The following is a 24,434-nucleotide window of genomic DNA, read 5'->3' on the forward strand; positions in this document are numbered from 1 at the left end:
TTGATACAAGGCTTCCAGAAATCTAACAATACACTATTTATAATGAGGTCAGTTCTACTTACAATCTTGGAAAACGCAGGTGCCTAAAAAACTAAATTATGCTAGTTCTCACCCTGTTAATCCTAAACTAATTTCAAAGTCATGCATAATCAGGCATGGAGTAGGCTTCATGAGATAACAATAAATAAAAAAGCCTCTTGATTTTGCTCCAACGTGTAAGCAACAACGGTTAGACTAACAACAGTGGCAGCAATTTTTGCCACCCTTGTGACTAATTATGAATAACTTCCTTGCTACAGAATCCTCCAAAAAACCATATGAGAATTCTGCAGCCAGTAGACTGGACTGGTTGATCCCTGGGTAGACTAATGTTTTGATTAGCTGTATTGCACAAGGTGAAAATAACTTATCTTTTCACTTACTTCTCTGATTATTAGGGTATCAGTGGTACTCCATACCACAGAGCCCCAGACTAGTTATAAACGTGGTTGGTGAAATGGCTGTCAGCAGCAACAAGAGCTTTGCATTAGCTAAAATCCAAAGTACCTACCTTCCTGAGCAGGTTGTACAGTCCACGTTGAGTTCTGCTTAACTTGTTTAATTTTATTAATATGACTGAACAAGTAATTTGGCCAACACAAAGCAACAACAGACTGAAACCTGTTTTATATTCTTTCCCCAAATAGACTCAACCAGTAATTAGTCTGAAATTTATCAAAGACAAATACATTGTAAGAAGCCATCTCTGTGCCATCAAAACAGCAAAGTTACATATATGAGAACTATACCATTTCTGTGAAAATAGTAGAAACTGGAACAGCTTACCTCAGGCAGCACATCTTCTGAGGCAGAAAAAAAGTACGTATAAACTATTAGTTCTGAAGCAACTTCAATGTATTTTTCCTGCAAAAATACAAACAATGTTTTTTTAATTTCTGAACTTTTAGTATGCTTCAAACAAAAGTCTTGTGTCATACCTTATCTTCAAACAGTAATTAAAAAATATGGTTATGATGCAAGATTGTAAATACAGTTCAGTAAACGTAAAAAAGAGATTTTATTACAAGGAAGCACTTAATTCTCTTAGAAAATATTTTAAACTACATCTGTGAATAGCCCGAAGAAGCAACTTTATTCAACCAAGCTTCACACCTTTAAAGGAGATTCACCACCAACATACACAAAGAGTACACGATGTCTCTTTTGTACATGCTCGAACATATGCTGGCTAGGAAGTGGCCTGATAAGAGGTCTGGCAGGAAGAAAAAAAAAAAGGAGAAAGAAAAATCTCAGTTGCTGCAAGCTGCAAAACACAAACAACTAAAAATCTCCAAGAAAATGCCATACTGTTTTTTTGTGGTTTTCTTTTAACAAGTTCCCCAATGCAAATTCATTTAATTTTTCAAATTATTATTTGTTTCAACTAAAAGCAAAAAAACTAAAAATCCCCCCCACATAAACTTGTTATATTCCTCAAATAGCACCCTTAAATTTGAAATTAACATCTTAGTACAAAATGCTGCTGCCGTGATGTAAATACACATGCCATTTACTGGCTACAGAATCATAGAATGGTTTGGGTGGGAAGGGACCTTGAAGATCATCTAGCCCAACCAACCACCCCTACCCCTGTCATGGGCATCCACCATCCACTAGACCAAGTTACTGAAAGTCCCATCCAACCGGGCCTTGAACACTTCCAGGAATGGGGCATCCGCAGCTTCTCCGAGCAACCTGTTCCAGTGCCTCACCACCCTCACAGTAAAGAATGTCTTCCTAATAGCTAATCTATATATATCCTCTTTCAGTTTAAAACCATTACTCCTTATCTTGTCAGTACAAGCTCTGATAAAAAGTCTCTCTCTACCTTTCTTATAAGCTCTTTTTATATAATGAAAGGCCACAACATGGTCTTCCCAGCTACAATAAGGTCTCAATCATTTGAGAGATAAAATTCTGAATGTAAGCACAGCAGTTAGAAAATGTGGTCTTAGAAATAAATAAACTTACAAAATTCTGGCAAATTGAGATCACTGATATTTCTAAACTACAGAAGTCTGAACAGTAATTAATATTATATACCTATATGAATGCTTCTTAATGATATTTAAGAACGAAGGAAAGAAATGCGATTCTTTTTTCTCCCCAAAGATTACTGTCTATAACATTTTGAGGCCACAGGCCACTGTAGGGAAGGGAGAAAAAGCCAGCAGAAATTGTTATGAATAATTCTGTAACAGTAATTTCCTTATGTTGCCAAATGCTGCTACTTTTCAGATGTCTAAGCACATATTAAACCGATTTCTAAGATAACTTTTGAGTATTACACAGATTCTGCCCTAGTACTGATGTCTATCAACCAGTATTTAGGTCAGTATTCTTGATTCCAGTTTCCATGAGTTTCATTGTTTATACGTTCTGATACTTTGAAAAGACCTTGGTTCTTGCACTGTAAAGAAGGCATTGTGACTATCCAGTCCCTACTTATCTTCTCCATGCCACTCCCCAGCAGTCTCACATACAACCGCATGTATCATAGGTTTTAACTTCATGTCAATGTCTTGTTCTTTTTTAAATAATTCAATTTTTGGCCCATCCCAAAAATCCTACAGAAGTTTTAAGTCACCAAAACCAGTCTCACAGAAGAGTATACTTACCCTGCCACTCTATTAGCAAATTCAATTATATCATCTTTGGTTCTAGGTCCTCTATAGTTGTATGCCAAGTCACCTTTTAAGCTAGATAAATAAGAAAGACAAAAGAAGAACAGAATTGAAATCAATTAAACTACATCTGCACATGTAGAATTAATCCTCATGTGTTTATTAGTCACTTTTTAGCAAGCAGTAAGCCAGGTAATTTTTCAAATAATCAAGTAAAAGAAGTGGTCAGCAAAATATAAAACTCAATAATACAATACAATTCAATTATGGAGTAATAAGAATTAACATTCTTTTGTGATTATTTTTTTTTCTAGCGCACTGCAATCATTTACTTTCTTAAACACACAGATCATTTGGAACATTTGCTTATGACCACACAAAGAACCCTCCACACCCAACCCAAACCCCAAACATTCGGTATTTATACTGCTTACGGCTTAGTCATAAAAGACAAACATATAAAGTTCTTTACTGCTTTTTTATAATGGAAAAGTATCAAATGACCTGCAAAACCATCTGAATTTACCTATTAAGTTAAGCTTCCATGAAGTGTTGGTCAGTTTACTGTACTCTGCCGATAGAGGATGTAGCACACTCACTTTGTAAGAATATTCAAGTAAGCTTTCCTAATTCTAACAGACTTTCTTTGAATCCTTATAGGTTTAGGAAACTCACAGGAAAAAAGTAAACATAAACCCAGTTTTCAAAGCATCTCTATGCCATCAAAGTTTTCATCCTTAAAGATTAACACTAAGTGGTAGGATAGGTAACTGTTAGAAACCCAATGGGAAGCATTAACTTACAGCTTAATCGTTGGATAGCCTCGCACTCCAAATTCAGATGCAATACCTGAAAGAAACATGTTAAGGTCAAAGTGAACTAAGACTTTCTTGCTCTCCTACCTTAATCTTTAAACACAGTTTACTATGCAAGCCACATAAATAAGTGAGAAAACTTACAATTTAGTTCAGTATGAATTTTAACTTGTTTTCAAGAAGCTGCTGTTATGAAGCAGTATCATTAAATTTTGGACCTCTTTCAGAGGTACTGCAGGGTCCCAGCACTGGCTCTCAAATCATATGTCACAAGTCAAATGGCAGGAGAATCCTCTAAATAGACATGCTTGGTCAGTTTTCACCAGGTAGTATGCCTTTAATATGTACAAACAATTGGCTGAAAGCATCAGAGGCAAGAATTAAGTATCACGGATGTAGAATTGTAAATACTAATTCTTATAAGAAATATAAAATAAAAATAACTACCCATGGGCTACAGTAATGGGTAACAAAAAAAGTGCAGTAAAATACTGTAGTAGTTACAAAAAAGTCAAGTTTTTAAAACATATTCTGCAGAGGTAAATATCAACAGACATCAACTTCACCAGAAACAGACACTTTCTAAGCTATCAGTTACCTGCTGCTTACTGAAGTGGTAAAAAGTAAGACAACTGCAGAACTTTTTCCTCCACCTCACATTTGTTTAAAACCTTGTATCTTGCTCCCATTAATTAGAGAAGTACAATTTGCAACCACCTTTCCAGCTGTCAACATAGCAACTGCCACCTTAAGCTACACTTGCCAGTCAGTTCAGTGTCTCCCAAAAGTTAAACTAAGTAGTCTTCAAAAAAAGCTAAAATAAGTCTAAAATTCTGACAATGTTTGTGCAATTCCCTACTGAAAAACAACCCCTGCACACAAAAATCACCAAGATTCAATACTTTTAACATTAACATTCTGAAGCTACCAACCACATACAAAAGCAGCAGGCATGGGAGGATTTATGTGCAGCGCTCTGAATAACAGTTTAGAAATCATGACCCTAAGGTTGCTTGCCTGGAGCAAAACCTTAACCATACAGAATTAAATAAAACTAGTGGCTCACCTACCAATATCTTAGTCAAAGGAGGCTGATCTAAGAAATATGTGTACAGAATCAATTTAATTCTGATCCTTTTCTCTCACAGTTATACTACACAGAACTAGAATGCATTAAAATGTGTATTAGAACATTCAATCACAAGAGCTGTTGACAGGCAGCTAATTTCTCCTTGCATAGCTCATCAGCAGTCAGGAGAACCCCAAAAAATACATTTTTTAATATATTTTTTTAAACAGCCTAGCCACGGAGATTATTAAAATCCACTCAACATCACGGAAGCGACTTATTTCTACCATCACCTTCACTTCTTGATATAAAGAACGCAGTATAGGCAAACAGCAGCAATTATGGTAGCCTCCAGTGTGACGTGTTTCTACTTTTGAGCACATTCAGTGAACTTCTGAGGCTAAGTCCCGTGAAAATTCAACTGATAACATGCCAGGTTGATATAACTGCTGTATCCTCATCCCTAACAGCTACCAGAGGCAACAGGTATTGGATGCTTTATATGTTCATCTAGGATGTCAATTCTCTGATGACAAGCCACCCAGAGTTCAGATTTTTCACGCTATTTCATATTCTTATTAGGAACACAAACTATGCAGAGCCAACCACTGAAGTTCCTTCTTAGTTACATGTGTATGCCCAGCTGCATTTCCTTCTGATGTTCTCAAGATTGAATTACTGAGAAGACATTAAGTAGAGTTGGCTGAGCTTTTCATATCCAGATGTTGTAAAATTTCCACTTTCAAAATAAAAGCATGAAACTATTTCAAAAGATTTATTGGACTCTATTCTTCATAAAACTGGTAACAAATCTGAGAAGAAAAACATTTCAAGGGCACAAAGAGACCCTTGCAGTTTTTAGTAATTTTTAAACATGTAAAACCAAATTCTAGAACAAAACAAATGTTTCAATTCTGTTCAGGTATCAAATACAAAATGTGGTATCAGGATGACAGATGCAAATATTTCAGAGTAAAAGTTTATACAATGTGTATGATTTAAAATTTTATACACGACTGGAATATTAGAGATCCACCAGATCTATTCCCACTTTTGAAGTTAAATTCTTCCCCAGACTTATTTTTCTTTAGCTTCTTTAGCAAATAGGTATCTTTAAGATGAAACATGAGGTCAGATTTACATGGCTTTACGAAACAGTTACATACAATAAATTAGTGTTTGAGATAAAAATCATTTTGATGTCAAAAGGCCAAACTCTGCTACATGTAAGCACCGAAAAACTGGAGTATCTTTGAAAAAAAGCATTCTGCATAATATTTTATGTAAATGTGACAATCCTGAATGATCAGGATTAATGGGTATTATTTAAAAACATTACATTATTAACTGAGCTTTATTACATACAGGTCTCACTTGGTCCCACTGCTCCCTATGTTCAATGTAGACATAAGTGAAATGACAATAAACAAGTACCCTAAAACTAAGAAAATACTGCGAAGCATGCAACAATTCTCTCATGTCTACCCAAACCACTTCTCTGAATACCTAAGGTTTTGGGTTTTCTCTGAAAAGGTCAGCACATATGTAAGGCATCATCAAAAAAGCAAGCATTAAGATATCTGAAATTGATTCAAGACATTTACAGAGAAACATGGGGAGAAATTGGCTCAACACTGATGTAACGACTTCAGCGATTTCAGCAGGCTTTTGGTCTAACATCTTAAGGACTGATAACTGAAGAGAGTAACAGCAAGAGCTCAAGGACACTCCAACAGCAATACAAACACTAAAATCAGATATTGTCAAGAGACACACACCACAAAGATGCTTGTATAATGGTACTCCGAGAAGCGTATCAATAGCAGATCTTTGAAAAAATCTTTTACCTTCCATTTGTCAGGAAGAATTCCCTACACAAGCAGAAACAAGCGTGATAAAACCCACATACTACAGCATGTTGTCACTTTTAGAAATGAAAAGATCAGGAAATTGTTCTGCAATGACTGTTTGCATACATTTGCTATGATACAGAAGAATGACTTTAAGAAATGAAGAACAGTTTCAAAACAGTGTATGTCATGAAATTACCCCTAACCAAATCATACTTACTAGAAAAGGAAGTTGCATCCATCTTCCCAACTTTTACTGGAGAGCCCATGTTTTTCATTTCTATACCCACTTCATTCCACACAGGCTCCAGTTTCTTGCAGTGGCCACACCAAGGTGCATAAAACTGAGAAGCAAATACATTTGATTTAATAAATAAATAAAGGGAGGAGAGAGAGAAGTTAATGAAGAGAAATAATAAGAGAAGTTGATTCTACGATTAAGTCCCAAATAAATAGCAAGCCTTATTTTCCAGCAACTATTTTTACACAAGCACACTGTAAAATTGATCCCATTTTCCCAGGGTCAGTCAGAGCTCAAAGACTTCATTTCATCTTTCTGCCTACGTCTTGCTGCAACACCTCAGTGAAATTATTATTGAAGATATCAATGTTTTGGTATAACAAGATCAGATCACTACTTAACAAAGCTGGATTTTGTTTTCCTATACATTACCGATCAATTCTGAATCAGCACATATAGTTTTCATGACTCAAAACCCACAAACCTGAACTACACAATTTGATAATTACAGTTCATATTTAGGTTAGCTAGAAAAAAATTTCATCTCATTCCCAAACAAGCTCAATCTAATAACTCTTTGCCTCTGAAATAAGGACCACTGCCTCAAGTGTGAGAGGCTTTTTTTACTTTTCTATCGTATTTGAAGTAAAAGCAGCCTCTCACGCTTCAGAGTGCTAAATATTAGAACACAAATTAATTGGTACAACTAGGGAACAGAACTATAAAATTTCTGAACAGAGGTTATCACCTCCTGACTGTAAGTGACAGGTAATCTGCTTTTCTTTTTTAAGGACTATAAAATATAGAACAAAGGCTGTCAGCATGCAGTACTCCGTCTAAATCCTGGTTCATCCTGAACAATAGACAGATTGCTTATCCATCCTGTCAGAAGAATTACCATTATGTAATTTTTTCTGCACCATGTACAAATGATCTCCCAAACAAAGAAGCAACCTTACTACAGAGTACAGCATTATACAGTTTGTTTTGATTTCTACTAAGAGGTTTCCAATTTTTCTCATATACTCACATCCACGAGCCAAATATCATCTTTACGGTTTTCTTTAAACCTAGGAAGGGAAAAATTAAATCAATATATGATATATCAGAAAATAAATAAGTGTGTGTGAAACAGACAAAGCCTACAATTAAGTTGGTATAAAACTACAGATACAAGATTTCTCTTTTGTTTCTTTCTTTTTGGACGGGAATAAGGAGGAAATAGTTATTTTTCAGTATTAAGATTGTCCCTGCATGTGATACTACCTACACAGTTGCATTCATTAGGTTTCTCTAACTATTTGCCAAGACAAGAAAAAAAACCAAAACAAACAACACAAAACCCACCCAGGAAAACAGTAAGGAATCTGAAAACACCAAAACACACAAAAGATATTTGATTAGGGTATGTAATATTTTGCAGCTGTTCTAATTATATTAAATACTGTTGTTGACTGTTTAGAACATGTTGCATTTTTATAGATCAACTAATAGAGACTCAGCATGGGTTTATGCTGTTAATCTTAGGTTTACTGAGTGTAGACTAAACAAATGATCTTTAATCTTAACATGCAAAGCAATTTTAGTTCAACCTCCTTCAACATTCTGCTATAGGTATGTCAGTTTATATTTTTATCAAAGGTGTGCACAAGAAACCAACTTAACGGAATAAAAATGTTCAAGTTTTTATCAATAACAGAGATACACATGTAGTACCAAACACTTGGCTAATGACATCTTCATGAACTGACTAGCTTTATTAATCCTAAATCTGTCACTAAATGTTAAACCCTCTTAAACAAAATACAACATGATAAATCAAAGTTCCTTGGTACCTCTTGAAGTGTTGCTTACACATTTCACTGAACTGTTGTCACTACAAGATCATAGAAATTATTGTATTATTTTATTTCTATGTTGAGAATTACATAACCAGAATTTTAATGTAAGGTTTGTTTTTGTAAGATGGGCTTTGTAAAAGTAACTAGAACTGGTAGTAATGTCACATGCTGTAAAATACGGTATACAACATTCTTACTGTAACACTTACTGTGAAAGGAGATGAATATATATATATATAATTACACAGTAAGTGTGTGATCTACACTTCAAGATCCAATTAATAGAAGCTATAGCCCAAGTCATCAATTCCCAATATGCTGCATGCCTATAAATAGCTCATAGGCAGTAAACAGAATCAGAGAACATTTATTATACTTTATTTAAAATTAAATCATTTGTAATGGACCATAATGATCCTGAAGAAATACTAATGCTGATGCTGGCCTACTGTTTGAAAGAAATAATTCAGAAATCATGAATATAACCTAATTACAGCACCGGGTGTTTGAAACTTAGAATTGCAGCTTTTCACTGGTAGATTCGAGCCTTTTTTATTTTATTGATGGCATACCAAGGTTGCAAAGCCTGTACAGCAGAAAAAGGTATTTGCAGTAACTAACACAGAACTGTTATAGGAAAGCTGCATTTTTAAGTCACAAAATTGCCTAGCTGACCACCTCGCTAAAAATTTACTTCACCACCCTAAGTGCTACAGAACTACTGGAAAAACTAGTTAGAGCCTAGCATCTCTTGAGAACTCTAACGAAGCTCCAGCTAACTTCCAAAACCAATGTCACATAATTGGTTATGATGCAAGAGGCAGAAAGCAGCTAATGAATTGTCAGATCCTGGCCCGTGCTATGATTTAGTGTTTGTTTGTAAAAGGATTTGCAATGAGACTTCTCGTCCCCCTGCCACAGTATGATTTTTATGGGAGATTGCAAAGAGCATTAAAGCACTGAGAAAGGTAGACTGAAATCTTACAAAACCAGCAGACAGCAAGGAAAAGGGGGAAAGAAAAGAAACATCTGGAAGCAGACATTCCAATGCAATTTAATAACTTTGGCCGAAGATATTATAAAAAATACTGTAGCTTTTACTATAATGAATTTCAAGTTATACCACTCATTTACACGCACTTATTTAATCAACTTCCACAGAAACTATAATCTGAATTGTGACAAAAACCAACTATCTAAACTCGTTCTAGTTTTGGTAATATCAATCAATAAATTATTAGACAGTATTATGAAAGTTCAACATACTGTTGAACGAAAATGGAAATGGGTATTTAAGAATTTTCTGAAGGTGCTGTTTCTAGGCCCTATAAATACATTTCCAAGCATAAAATTTCAGTGCCTTTTTTTAATTGTTGTGTACAATCCTCTCCCTTGTCAGCTGACACAGGCATAATCATACTGGTGGAAAGATGACAGATGTTGCACATCCCTGAACCAAAATTATTTGTCTCAAATACATACACCTTCCCAACATCTGGCACTACATGATCAAACGTTGGCTCAACCTCCGTTTAATCCGTGCACCCCACTTCTTCACTAATGGCTAAAAGAAACAAGCATGAAGCAAGACTGAAGACCAAGACCACAACTACAAGGGCCTTAAACCAACCAAGCTGCTGTTTCTGTTCCTTCCTGTCTCTTCTCACCCCCCCTGCACTGTTTCTGATGCTTCTGATCCTGCCTTGATCCTGAAACACATCCTCACAGACAGAAAAATATTTCCCTTTTCAGTCTCCTTTGTTATCATACTGGAACAAGCCTGCAAATACCAGATCAGTACTCATCTTGTGAGGCAGACAGCAATTAGATCAGCATAAGCTGATAGGAACTGTAGCTCTTCTTTTGCATCCCTTCCACAACCCTGCTGGGTGATGCTGAGTAACTTGCACCTCTGTTAGTTCTTACCTGCTACTTGTTTTCCTATAAATTGTAAGCTTGGGAAAAGGACCTGCACCTTGTGCTAGCAGGCATTGTTTGCAACTACCAAAACTCAAATAAACCCCAAAGTTTTCAGCAACAGCAAAACCTCTGTATTTAGGTATCTATAAAATGGAAAACTTGAAACTTTCACCAGTTATCACTCCAATTTTTTAAAAAATTGTTTTCCTGACCTTTTAGACTATTTGCCAATTATCTAAGAAGGAAAAAAAAAACCCTACAACCAAACCTGTCCTGAACAACTCACTATTTAATTCTTACTCCCAATTGCAAATACAGACATCTGTGTAGTTTGTAGCTGAAAAACCCAAGTGTTGTAAAATAAAATTTTCTTTTATCAGCTATTTCATAAAAAATTATGTGACTACAAAATTATGCTTCTTCACTCCAAAAGAGCAACTACATTTAAATTTACACCTGTGAAAACATGATATGGGAACACAATGCTGGAGCACAAATACATGCTATTTTATTCACTTAGCCTCTTTACCTTTAGTCCTTGAAAATATGAGGCTTTTTTTCAAAACCAAGCTTTAAAAAAATCAAGTCAAAGCAGTTCCCGTACTTCAGTTGCTTTTTTCACAACACTTAAAACACCAGTCAGGGATGCTGATGTATCTGATGTGTCTTCAGTACCCTCCATCCATACATTCCTATTCCCAACCCCGTAATTCTACTGCACCTCATTTGATCCTGCAATTATCTGCTGTAGCTGAATGAGCAATATGGTAAAAAACTAAATGGTTTTCTGACTGTTTAGCTCTATGATGCAATTTATTAAGGATCAAAACCTCATGAAAACATCACTTTTGACAGTCTTAACTTTATCATGAAGTGCCATCTAATGCCACCTTCTCCTCTCCTACCAGCTAGTATTTTCTGTATCTTCTATTTCAATTCTAATAATCATGCAACTTTGTAGCACTTTAGATCAACTTACTGTTCTGGCAAAAAATAAATAAATTCATGTTTGGAAAGTTAGTTTTTACTGGGAACAGCAATTACATAGCCATCAAGCTGCTAAAGAAACGCAGTACCCGAACAGTACTACACAACCAAGTTAAGGGGCAGGACTACCCATTTAAACACCTCCACGGTCTCAGGGTTTAACCTTTTGTAAAAGCACACTTTTACACTGGAATGTAATTGGCACCTCAAGCAGCCATGAACTAGTCCTGCAGGCCTCCTTCCGTCTACTGTTTATAGTCATGCATGAATGCACTTATATTCCTTCTCCCAACTCCCTGCAGCAGGTATGCAGCAACCTCTAATGAAGAATTTGGTTAAACGCAAGCAGCTTTTACTTGGGGCAGCCACCAATTCACCAATATATTTGCTCTACCAAAAAGAAAGAACAAGGAGGCCCCAGAAGGCTTTTTGGCAACAGCATCTGTAATACAGCTTTAAAAAACCTGCAAAATTAAAGTCTTCCTCAGCATCATTAACTGCACCTACTTTATCCAGGCCACAATCCTTCTGCCATTCCTGCTAAGAAAAAAGACAAACTTTTTCAGGGTAGCTCTCCTGACAACCACACTCTGCACAAAGCTGTCCGTCTGGGGTCACCCCCCGCAAAAAAGATAAACGATATTTAAGCAAAAAGGCAAGGCAGCCTAGTACTTACGCCTCGTCTAGATCCTCCACAAAACCCGCACCCGATGCCAACACGTGTGCAACCACTGCGAGGTAAGGAAAAGCGCACCGTGAGTGATCTCCAGGCCCAGCCGCGGGTGCTCACCCACTCCAGCGGACAGGCTCACCGCCAGCGCGCCCTTCCCCCCTCCCCTCACGCCCCCAGCGCTCCCCCCCAGGCCTCCCGCCGCCCCGCACCTCCCACCCGGCCCCGGCCGCCGCAGCGCTGCCCACCGCTTCCCCCAGCCCTCCTCCCGCCTTCGAGGGCGGCCGCCCAGCAGTTACCTGCCGCCCCGAGGAGCCACCTCCACCGCCCGCCCGGCGCTGCCATGTTGACAGCAGCCGCGGCACGGCCGGAAGGGGAAGCGGCGTGCGGCAGCGGGACCCCTGGGCACTGCGCAGGCGCGGAGGCGGTGGCCGTGGGCAGAGTTGCGCGGGCCGGCGGGGGGTGGGCGGGGGAAGGAGGGCGCGGTGGGTCCGCCGGAGGGGAGTAACGGCAGCCACGGCCCGGCCGCGGGACGGTGCGCCCCCGCTGGCGCCCGGGTCTCCTCGCCGCCGAAACGCGCCCTCGGAGGCGGGGAGGGGGCGGTTGTGGCGCCCTGACGCAGTGACGGTCTCGGCGCGTGTGGCCGTTGTCATCTCCCGAGTGGTTTCCAGAGCTGGGGCCCACCAGCCTCTCTCATTCACTGAAATCAATGCTCTGATTCCTTGAAAGTGAGTTTCAGGAGAAAAGCGCGTACCACCTGTCATGCTGCCAGCTGTCTTCCATGGGTAGAGCGCATCCCATACCACTTACTGATACTGCTATGTCAGCAACTCTCCTTATGCACGTTTAGGAAAATACAGGCTTGCTCCCTGCTGCATAATGTCTGTATCATTCTCTTTATCATTCTTTAAAACCTCTTACAATCTTTCCTGTTTTCAGCTAGCTTGTCTTTCTTTCAATACAGATCTGTAGGTCCTAGAAGGGCAAATAATCCAGCTGAGAGACTTCTTAAAAGAGTCCCAGACAGGTCTGGGACTATTAAGTCTGGAGAAGGGAAGGCTCAAGGGGAATGTTATTAATCTGTGTAAGTACCTGAAGGGAGGGTGCAAAGAGGACTGAGCCAGGCTCTTTCCAGTGGTGCCCAGTGACGGGACAAGAGGCAACGGGCACAAACTGAAACAGGAGGTTCCCTCCGAACATCAGGAAGCACTTTTTCTGTGTGCGGTTGACCCAGCACTGCCCCACCAGTCTCCCACCCTGGAGATACTCACAAGCCACCTGGACGTGGCCCTGAACAGCCAGCCCTAGGTGAATCTGCTCGAACAGGGAGGTTGGAGCAGATGACCTCCAGAGGACCCTTCCAGCCTCAACCATTCTGTGATTCTGGGATTGGCTCCTTTTCAGTTTTGACTACTTCAGTGTAAGTTCTTACACACGCCTTTCTCCCCTACACTGGAGTTACTTTTCTCAGCTTTACATGCAAATGTTTGAGGTGTTTGCTGGAGAAGGATAAATTCTTTCCAGTGACAGTTCAGTTCCTTTGACTTAAAGAGTCCAAGTCTCTTTTTCTAATGATAGGGTGTACAAGCAGCAGACATTGCAGTTGCCTCACTGTTGGGCTGCTTTCTGTGTGTGTGCATGTGTGCTTGTACCTACACATATGTAGGTACTTCTTCTCTAGCAATAAAAAATAACTGGATTTCACCTTCCTCACTAGGCTGTACCCGGCCTGGTAAGGACCTCCCCTTCACTTAATGCTTTGTGAGTATAGCATGTTGGATTCATCAAATGATCCCCAGAGTTGTCCAGCCCTTTGGAAAAGCCAACTACCATACCATAGGTTTATTGGCTGAGATACAGGTCAAGACATGACAGTGTATGCCACAGCTCATGTTAGAATTCAAAAGTACCTGACTCTGGCCTGTGGTAGAAATCTCTTTCTTACCTGCCTTTGACTGAAAGATGATGCAGCTTTACATGTCTTGATAAGATTATTTGAATTTTCTTTCCCTCCTCCCCCTGCCCCCATCAATAGGAGAACTACTAGGTTGCTAATATCTGTATTGGATAAACTAGGAAAACTATTCACTGAATACAGAGAATTTCTTTTCCACAGCATTTCACTTTCTGTGTACCATACTTACTACTTGGTGTCTGTATGCCTGACCAAATAATGAGAACTGGCATCTGTTTTGATCCTAATCTGGCTGCTGTCTAGACTGAGACAATGAAAACAATTTACTCCATCAATCCTTTAGTGGAAAATCCATATCGGAGAAAATGGGAACAGACAAGTAAATGCTAAATCAGTGTGATCCTGTTCTCTTACTCAGGTAGTTTATGGTTGGCTTTTAATAACTTTTAAAGTGAAAGGAATATTTTGTATAGTTTTGTATAGATTTGAATAAAGCTATTTGCACATCCCTTAAGTTGTATTTGTCAGCTTTGAGGTTTATTTTCTCTGCAGATAATTGAATACAATTGTTCTAACTTTCGCGTTTTGTGAGCCGGTTGTCTTCTGCAAACCTATACACTGTTCTTGAACAATATTTGAAATTGAAGTAGGAAAAATGTTTTGGGAAAGGCATGTGGCATGCAAAAGAAATAGGATAATGATAGATGAGGTCTAGAGAAATCTCAAGGGTTTTTGTGTTTATTATTTCTACTATGAATACTTAATTTGAAACAAAATATGGGATTAATAAATTGCTATTAATAGATTGTTTAATAAAATATTGTTTTATTATATTAAATAGATTGTTTTAAAAAAATAAAAACTAGTTTAGTGTAAGCAAAATAATTTAAGAAGAAGAGGGATGACTAGTAAATGAACTGAGCAGGAGGTATAAAAAAAAAAAAGACAGAGAAAGATAAGAAGCCAAAAGCACAGAGAATATTGCTGAAATCCTGGGAGATACAGCAGGAAAAGGTAGGAATTCCAGGAAGGTCAGCAATCAATGAAACATTGGAAATGAAACAGACAAATTCACATACAAGATTTCAAAGGCTCCTCCCAGACCATAATGTTAGGAAGATTTAATGGTCCTGCTGTCCTACATAGTTCTCTTTTTGAAACTGGTAGATGGGGAGATTCAACAAAGACAAGATACAAGCTTCACCTTGTGGCCTGCTGAAGGCTGCTTTTCAGAGCTTTTTTGCTGTTGCAAGATTTTCAGTTTGTTTATACACATTGTCCACTCTTCTTGCGTCTTCATATGTAATACAGGTAGTATTACAAGCAAGAATATCAGTAACTGTATCATTAAATATTGAATTTTGTAATAGATAATGTGCAAAATTATGCTGCTATAAACAGTTTATGTTAGTGCTGTTTATTTCTCTTCCATTACAGGAATAAGCTGTACTGTTATGTAGTATCTCCCTATTGTGACTGCATTTATGATTCTGGGTTTGTACCACTTTAAGTGTGTCAGTACCTTCCTATAGATACAGCCTAAGTCTGTTTCATAAAATTAACTGGTAATACGGTTGCCATTAATCATAGCTAAATTCAAAGTAGTGATAAACTTGTAGTGGAATAATTTGATGTCTAATTAGAAAAACAGATGATTGCATGTTATCTGGTACTCTTTGGGGAGTTTTTACATGTTTTGCATGAGAATGCAGTTTTTGCAAGGTGCAAGATGAAGTAGAATCTGAATTGAAAACTTAATTGTGATGGCATTAATACTGTTGACACTGGCAGCAGAATTTGGCTCATCTTATATTAACATTTCACCTTTCCACATAATGTTAGTTTTTATAACAACTTCAACTGATCCTTAGGGGTTGGGTTGTTTTTTGGGTTGGGTTGTTGGGGTTTTTTTTGGTGGGTTGGAGATTGAATTTTTGTTTGAAACATTACATTTTTACATTCCTTTTATTACAGAGGCACCTGGTGGTCCTTGGGTGTATTACAAAAATAACATTTTCCTTTTTTGTCTGGGTTTACTTTACAGTTTGTTTTAACATTTATAATATATCACTGTAGAACCTCCTATATTTTGGTACTACATAATCTGAAAATTAAATTGAGAATTTACATATTATCGAGTATATACTGAATATTGATTCTCATGGCTGATCATAGGTATTTTTCTTGCATCCTCCCTATCAGAGCTATATGGAGGAGAAATTTGGGCGTATAAGCAAAGTGAAGTAAAAATATATTTCTTCAAAAATGTAATGTTAGAATATTCAGTCTTAGGTTTTCGTGTCTCCGGCATTAAGTTCATACGTTTTGTTTCTGATTTGTCCATTTTAAGAGATTGAAATGATGACCAAAAAGTTATGTCAGAGCCAGTTTAATGTCCAGATTGATGTGTTAGTACATAAAGGATGTGATTTCTACACTAGAAACATTGACAAGAACAGGACTATGCTACCATAGAAAAGTTTTAATAATACTCCATAAGTACGGCATTTTATAAATAATAGGCAATTACAGGTAATTACACAGCATAATATGTAATTACATGGGATACTAACATTAGCTCTCCTCTCACACCATGCCCAGACTGTCGGGCAGATCCTGGAGCAATGCCTGTGATGTGACAGCAGCTTCTGTGAGTTTCCATCCCTGCAGCCATCCTGCCACAGCACCTCTTGACACCCACATGCAGCAGGGACCTGTTTGTGCAGCTCCAGCAGATTCATGACCTCCTTGTAATGCGGCTTGGCATGGCCACAAGCAGGTGGACAGGCGCCATCATGCAGCCATGGCCTTATTAACCAGCAGCTACACTTAGCTTTTAGGTAAAAAAATGCCCATCCACTCTTTCCACATAGGCATGTGCTGCAAAATAAGTTTTAAATGCTAAGTATCTATATTTCACTCAGGGTAGGAGTGAAACTGAATTTGTGCAGCTAAGATGACCATGATTCACTTCAAGAAATACAAGTAATATAGGAATATTCTTATCCAAATTTAGAATGTGGTTTTACAGCTTTTACCTTGGTGAAACAAAATTGGCATTGCAGTTATTTTTATTGGAAATAATCTTTCTGTGTTCTTATTGTTTGGGGGATTTTTTTGTTGTTGGTGGTGTTTTTTTCATTTGGCAGTTATCAGATCTGTGCCCACGATGTCATTTGACAGTCTTTAAGAGCTAGTTAATGCAGTCTTTTTAAAAAAAAAAAAAAAAAAAGAAAAGTTTACAGACACTTTGAAGTGATTTTTTGCAATGCTTGCAATTGCACTTCAGTTGAGGAGTGGTTTTCACACTTGAATTTCTGTTATGCTTAGTGCAGTGATTTTCTCTATGTTACAACACTGATTGGATATAGTTTGAAACTCCAAGAGAATAATTAATGCAAAAGAAATGTATGAAACTCTAGGGAGCTGTCCTATCAAGATTTCTATTTAGATTTATTACACTTCAATTTTCTGATTGCCAGAAAACTTGTCCATCTGACTATAGGAACCTGAACAGATCCATTGTATTCTTGGGAGACCCAGAGGAAATGTAAAAAGTTATTCAACAGTATGTTGTCCCCAACTTATCTACATCATTTTCTAGCAAAATATTCAGCATATAGGAGGAAAGGACAATAAAGCATAAGAAAATATGCTTTAAATTAATATTGGTTAACATAGCTGGTGGTGTAATTTAAGTCAAAATACATTAGCAATAGTGTGGGAAGTTACATTTAAAAATATTCTTGGTGTGCATCAGATGCTACCTGGCAAATAGGAACCTTGGAATCTGAGTCAGTAAATAGGCAAAAAGTCAAAATGGCACACAGACAGAAGTTATTAGTGAATTCTTAAGGACCTGATTCAGAATAATTAAAACAGATATTACTTGTACATCTTGATGATTTCTAGACCTAGCTAGAAAACTAAATGCCTGTACTTGCATGGTTTTTTTTTAACAGAGAAAGATGGTTGCAGCCAAAGAAGTAATGCTTTTGGAATTTACATCAACTCGTTTGACAAGAAGTTCTTCTTTAACTTGATGGAACTGTGCAGAATCCAGGATCTGAGGGCCCGTTTCCATTATTGTCATTCACTTAAGGGTACGGCTCCCAATGGTATGGAGTGGATGACTTACAGATCTCATATGCTCTGAACCCACGTCAGATGTAAAGTTAAAGTAGAATACGCTTTCCCATCAGGTTTTATCAGTTTACAAAAAAAATACAGAATTGTTCCTTAGCACTAGTAAGTAGGCTTATCTTTCCCATTATATCTTTCCCATTTCAGACTTTTCAGTTACATCAGTATCTGACATAATATTGTTACTAAAGCAATGGTTGCTTGCCAATAAACAATGTTACATAGCTTTTCTGCGTTATCTTAATGACTACCTGATTAGACAGTGTCATATAAGTGAACGACATTTGCATGTCTGTCAAAAAGTTGCAAATCTGGAGGCAGAGCAGGAGCCAACCTCTGTAACCAGCTTCCAGCCTTTACCTTCATGGGAGGCTCCATTTTCACACCTGATAATCACCATCTACCTGCACCCCCTTCATTACTGTTGAAGGGTCAGACTCTTGAAGATGAAAGGTGTTGGGGAAGATTCAATTGTTAAGGGATGTTATAAGTGACCATAACCTCCATCAGCTCTGGGCACATGGGTTGCTCCTGCCTGGCCACTGGCACCCAGCCTAGTGTGCCCAGACAGATGGGGATCTCCATCCCAGGCCGATGGCTGTGGCTGCTGCTTTCTTGTTTGCATGTTCAACCAGCAGCAAAGCTGAGTGTGTATCCCAGTCACACACAGATGACAAAGGATGCTGACAAGGCTGGCTACACAGACTGCCACAGGCAAGGTGCTGCCTTCAACTCCTGTGTGACATACAGGACTCACGTAAAACATAAGTATAGATGAGCGGTTCTCCTTCCTCTGGCTGCTAGAGATAAAAGTTCATAAATGAAAGCACACACCACTCTAGATTCAGAAGTGTATGTACAGTCATAGATCCCTTAAGTATCAGTGCAGTCCCTCTGTCTGTCCAATACCACCGTCTGGATTGCAGCCCCCCTTACCTGTTCCAGAGGTCTTGTACTCACTGAGTGGTCCAGCCCTGTGCCCAGTAGCAAACATGCATGCATTCACAGAGGCATCTCACAGGCACCCCACACTCATGAGTTCCCCTCAAATACCAGCACAGACCCTGTGCCCAAACCCAGGGCCTCCTACTCAGCTTGAAGTTTGCTAGTGAATTGCACAGGCACACTCCCATGCACACCAGGTTTGGGGAAGTTGCAAACACTCCAATAACCCCCAGCAGCCAGCACCATGCACATGGGCTGTGACCCACAGTCCTGCTCCACCTGCTGTCACTGAGCCTCCCACTCAATTTGCTCATCCCTGTCCCCCCGGTAGATGTGCCTGGGACACCCACTAGTCCCATCCCAGTGGCTGAAGCTGAGACCCCCATTCACTCCAGCTCCTGACACCATGGGTCAGGGGTGCCTGTGCCCTCACTCTGACCCCAGCTGCTGGCCCTGTCTGCACTTACTGGTTCTTCCAGTAGCTGGCACACCAAGGACAAAGTCTGTGGGACCCATAAAGATGCTCCCAAGAGCTATGATCCTCCTCCAGCTACTGATGCTAAGACCCTCGCCTGCTCCAGTAGTGGCAACAAACCCACTGACACCTGTCTCACCTGTACTTGTCACCTAGCCATTACAGCACTCACATACATAAGATAGATAGTAAGATTCCACAGAAATATAGTTAAGAAAGGATTTAATGAAGGATAGAGTATACTACAGCGATCAGGTGCAGGGCTTGGACACAGAAATGCACTGGCTGGTCATGTTTTATATGTGACTGGCCCCTTTTGTAGGCCTTTCTGCTTATTTCCCACTTTGCCTCTCCCCAATCCTCTTCCCCTAAACATTCATTCAAAAGTTTTGCATGGTCGCACAGGCTGCCCTTGAATATCCCAAATACCCATGTTCCTTTTGTTTCCTACTTCTTACCAGTTACAAGGTCCAGGTTGACCCTTTCTAAAGGTGTGCCTACAGTTTCTTGGCTGCTCATCAATTAACAGCTGGAGGCTTCCTGGTCCTTGCCATTGTCTCTGTTATTCCTTGTTTGTTACCAGATTTGTGTCTCTGTGGGCCTTTGTTTATGGTTTTCCCCTTTACTCATTATTGAGTAAAGAATGCATTGAATGCATTGAAAAGGTCCTTGATCAGATGATGACCCTAATGAAGCAGGTGCTCTCACTTTCCATGTGCCCTTACACTGATCAATTTCTCTTCATCTGTGATGCTGCACATCCTGGTGACCTCTTCCTGCAGCTCCTTTACTTGGTCACAATTTGAGCAGGTGGGCTCCTTGCCTGCAGGTCCTGCAGGTAAAACTGCAGGTCCTTCAGGAGCTTGCTCTGGGTCAAGCTCTCTGCTGTGTGTGTGTAGTTCCTCCAATGGTGGTTGGGGACTATGCCCCATGGGAAATCACCACTGCTGAGCACTGGGATGCTCTTCTTGGCAGAACATCTGTCTCTTTCTATGGACCCTTCTGTGCCAGCTACCTTGTCTGTTGGCTGCCTCCTTGGGCAGCACCCTCTGACCGAGAGTGTCCTTCACCAGTCACACCGGAGTGGATCTGTAACTGCTGATCATGAGGTCACAAACCAAATACACTAGATTTGGCACACTGCAGGTTACATACAAATTCCACTTGTGGCCTAGGGACAAATCGAGTAGATGGAGAGGGTTACCTTGACTAGTGCCATCAAGGGACCAAGAATTCCTTCTAGGCTAAATCATGTTCTAGACAGCTGACACATGGCACTACAGTAGCAAGCAGGTAGTGCTGAGATACAGCCTTTACAGGATAGCAATGCTCTGTCTGGACATGATGCAGACCATCCTTGTTTGTTTATTTTTAGGACCTCCATATAAAGGTTTCATGAATCAAAACATAGCTGCCCTCTGATGACAAAATAAAGTTTACATGTTTACCCAGTTCTTTAGATGCAGAGTTTCAGAGTTTCAAGTTTCTTGCTTCCCCTGTTTCCTTGTTCCCATATAAGTAACAATATGTAGATTCTATAAAGCAAAAGTCTTAGAAAATCTTAAAGCATTTTCCTGTTTTGGAGATGGGAAAACTGGGGTGCACAAAACCCCCACCAAACTATCATGCCTAATGCTCTGCAGCTTTGCAAGATAACCCAGAGTCCTGTAACAAAACCACATCAAAAGCCAAAACTAGCACCTGGAGTGCAAAATCACTGATTCTAATAGGTAGCCATTCAGCTACATGTTTGGGAAATACACTGCATTGGTCAAGGAAAGAAGTGCAGATGAACCAGGGGTGTTTTACATGAAAGGGAGAAATCTACAAATGATGCCAAAGGTCTTGTGTCCTGTTATAACTACACTGCCTTGAAAATAGTCACAGCATACATTTAGAACTTACCTATATTGTATCTCAAAATTAGCAACAAACACATTTGAAGTATAAAGAATACATTTTTTAGTTTGAAATATTGCATTTTGTGATATATGACTTTGTTCTTATTGCACGTAATCTGTAACAGACATTTTGCTTAAGAGTCCATCTAATAATAATAATAATATTTTATGTAATTTTCATCTGAAGAAATTAATTATGCCTGTGCAATCAAGAAGACAGCTTTAGTAACTAAGTAGCTAGTAAAATTTTCTAATTATTCAATTGTTAAATATTGTATTCACTATAAAGAAAATAATGAGATGCTAATAGTTTTAATTTTTAATCAATTTGCTTATAATATACTTCTACCAATTTTGGATTCTTGTATGTGCCCAACTTAATTTTCATAATTAGTCATCAGTAAGCAAATCTACATAAATTATGACAGCTGTTGACATAAAATGCAATAAACAAGCATTTGTATTAGAAATTGGATTTTAATTTTATTTGATCCTACCAGCCAAAGCAGTCAGTTACTATTCACCATTAAGTGTATGCTTACGATGCAGATTAGAAATTGCATAGATATAATTTTCTAGTTATGTGAAGGATAAATAGACTGAAATATTTTGAAGGAAACAATTGTAAACAAAAGCAAAGAAAGAAAAATGTTCAGATTTATTTTATTAAATAGTTTACTGTAAGTTATTATGCTAGTAATAGATTAAATGTGAGCAAAATAACCTCCTGATGCTGACCACTGTAATTTCAGTACCTATAAATCTCATTAACCACACAAGAATAATTCCATTTAGGTTATGCAAGTTCTTGAATTTGAATAGGTTAACTTGTTAACTCTTTGTCTGCACATGTCCATGTATCACCAGATACCTAAGTGTTTTCTTTCTCCTTCTGATGGAAAGGTTTTATAGACATACCATAGCATGGGCTGTAATATGCTTGCGTGGTGAAAAAAAAAACAAAGAAAAATAAATTATTTTTTATTTAATAAGAACAATGTTACAATATTTTAGATGGACATGCAAGCAAATTTTTATTGTTTGCAATGATTCTGACATTTTTGCTTCTTCAAGGGCCCTTTGATATAGAGGGTGATTAATTCCCAAGTCTTTTTTCTTTGATGAAATAGTTTCTAAATTGTGCATAATAGCAAACATCTGCAGAACTCTATTTGTAGAACCAACAGGATGCATGTAGATTGTGGGGTACTAATTTAATAGCTGTGATAAAAAACAGACACTGTATTAAAGAAAATCGACCTCTTTGGCTGGTAGCTGGCAGCCAGGGCTCATCCTACCACCCCAGCCAGCAGCAGGGCAATGGGGGGCACCCAGGCAGCCCCAGCCCCGGGCAGCGCGCACCTCCCTGGGGACTGGGACAGGCAGGGCAGGGCTGTGGGAGCTGGGGACTGGCCCTGCTGGGGTGTCAGGGTCTGATGGCTGCAGAGTGCAAGTGGGATTGTTCTGTTTGAATAGAGGGATATAGCAGAATCCACAAAGATCTCTGTTGGTATTTTAAACATCCAAGTGAACATAACAATACTGTGAATTGTCTTTTAGAGCCAGACATTTTCTGTTGCTAGACATTCAGTACCGGGCTGGGATGACCTTTGCTTTGTCCTAGCTTTGTAATTTCCTATTGCCCTGAGGTTAGAGGCTTAGAATTAAAGTTAATGTTATCCTATGGTGCAAAAGTAAGATTTATTTTTCTTTAAACTAATCTGAAAGTATTAACATATATATTATCCATCCTTTTTGGGGTTTGCGACACAATTACACATGCAAAAATTCAGCATTTGCCGGTCAAGAGTTTAAATAGCGACTAGAGAGGTTTTTAGGATTCCAACCTCATGTAATTGTCAGAAGTATAATTACAGAAGAATTTTCTAAATGCTGTCCCAAAATACCAAAATTTCAAAAGGACACACTTGTCTTGTCAGAAGATACCTGCACAAGGTACAGAATTAGATAGACAATACAATATACATGAATAAAGTATTACTGTTTGACTAACTGGTAGTACACAAAACCGACACACAGCTGGAGACCAGGCTAAGCCCCTAAGAAAAACTTTCTCAGCCTATTTTTTTCAGTCTGTGTAGAAAACAACCATGTTGACAGATGTTTTGTTGAAGTTAGATCTGTGATAACCCCTCTGGAATGATGGCCAGCATCTTTGCAACGAACAGCTTATTTTATGCCTTAGCTTTCCAGCATCCTACTGACTTTCACAGAACTCTTTATGTCCTCCTCTCAGGCTTTGAAGCTGCAAAAGAAAGTAATGTTTTGTTGGCTTGCAAACCAGTCTGTCAACATCTTGGAACTGTAAATTACAGCATGCTTACTACAGTTTGCTTGCATTGGCAGAAGCTAGTTGTAGACATGTCAGCATCCTGTGATTATTATTAGCAGCAGAAACTGTAAGAGCTAACATCGTAAGGCAAAGAGCTAACATAATAAGGAACTAAATGTGATAACCGGTAAGAATATTTTTGAGGGTTGCTGTTATTCTCTTCCAATTCTTCCATTCATGTGAGAAATTATCCTGCTTTTACTCATCTGAAAACATTATGTTCTGGTAGGAAATCATACAGTCTTGTTTGAATTGAAAAAAAACCCCACCCAAACTCCCATCATTTTTATTTATATTCTTTCAAATTTATTTGCTTGTTTGGGCACTCTTTTCCTTCCATATCTAAGAGTTGAGTTTCTGCACATTTGTTTAAAGATTCTAATCTGACAGAGTCTAGGAGCCTGAATTCCATATCATCTGTCATTTACTTCCTGTGTGACATACATTGTAAACATTTACTTCATCGCCAAAGGCACAAAAAAAATTATTATTGTAAGGTTGTTGTGAGAGCTAATGTTTGTAAAGCACACTCTAATCCCTTCTTTTGAGAAATCTCATGAGAGAAAATGTATGCTGTTCAGAATGTTAGCCCTGAAGAATATGAACATATAATTTATAAGAATCATTTTATCTGTAAACCTGATAA

General features: G+C 38.6%; 1 protein-coding gene and 1 long non-coding RNA gene across 4 annotated transcripts in view; one reads left to right on the top strand and one right to left on the bottom strand.

Moving 5' to 3' along the window:
- TMX3 (thioredoxin related transmembrane protein 3) overlaps nucleotides 1–12,497 on the bottom strand; it is a 29,567-nt gene extending 17,070 nt beyond the window's left edge. For 2 of the 3 annotated variants that reach the window (XM_056331798.1, XM_056331799.1), the window contains exons 1-8: nucleotides 12,356–12,497; nucleotides 12,063–12,117; nucleotides 7,669–7,708; nucleotides 6,618–6,741; nucleotides 3,467–3,512; nucleotides 2,658–2,738; nucleotides 1,153–1,252; nucleotides 826–903 (exon numbers count right to left, since the gene is read on the bottom strand). In XM_056331798.1, coding sequence (XP_056187773.1) covers nucleotides 826–903; nucleotides 1,153–1,252; nucleotides 2,658–2,738; nucleotides 3,467–3,512; nucleotides 6,618–6,741; nucleotides 7,669–7,708; nucleotides 12,063–12,117; nucleotides 12,356–12,401 — 570 coding nt within the window. In that variant the 5' untranslated portion in view covers nucleotides 12,402–12,497. Of the gene's footprint in view, nucleotides 1–825; nucleotides 904–1,152; nucleotides 1,253–2,657; nucleotides 2,739–3,466; nucleotides 3,513–6,617; nucleotides 6,742–7,668; nucleotides 7,709–12,062; nucleotides 12,122–12,355 lie in introns of those variants that run through there. The other variant, XM_056331797.1, reaches the window with a different exon arrangement.
- A 109-nt stretch (nucleotides 12,498–12,606) lies between these two features.
- Nucleotides 12,607–18,332, top strand: LOC130146086 (uncharacterized). Its single transcript, XR_008820758.1, has 4 exons — nucleotides 12,607–13,817; nucleotides 15,409–15,465; nucleotides 16,573–16,687; nucleotides 17,940–18,332. It is a non-coding gene; the product is annotated as an uncharacterized LOC130146086 (long non-coding RNA).
- The last annotated feature ends 6,102 nt before the right edge of the window (nucleotides 18,333–24,434 follow it).

This window comes from Falco biarmicus, chromosome 3 (genome assembly GCF_023638135.1).
Source record: "Falco biarmicus isolate bFalBia1 chromosome 3, bFalBia1.pri, whole genome shotgun sequence".
NCBI lineage: Eukaryota > Metazoa > Chordata > Aves > Falconiformes > Falconidae > Falco > Falco biarmicus.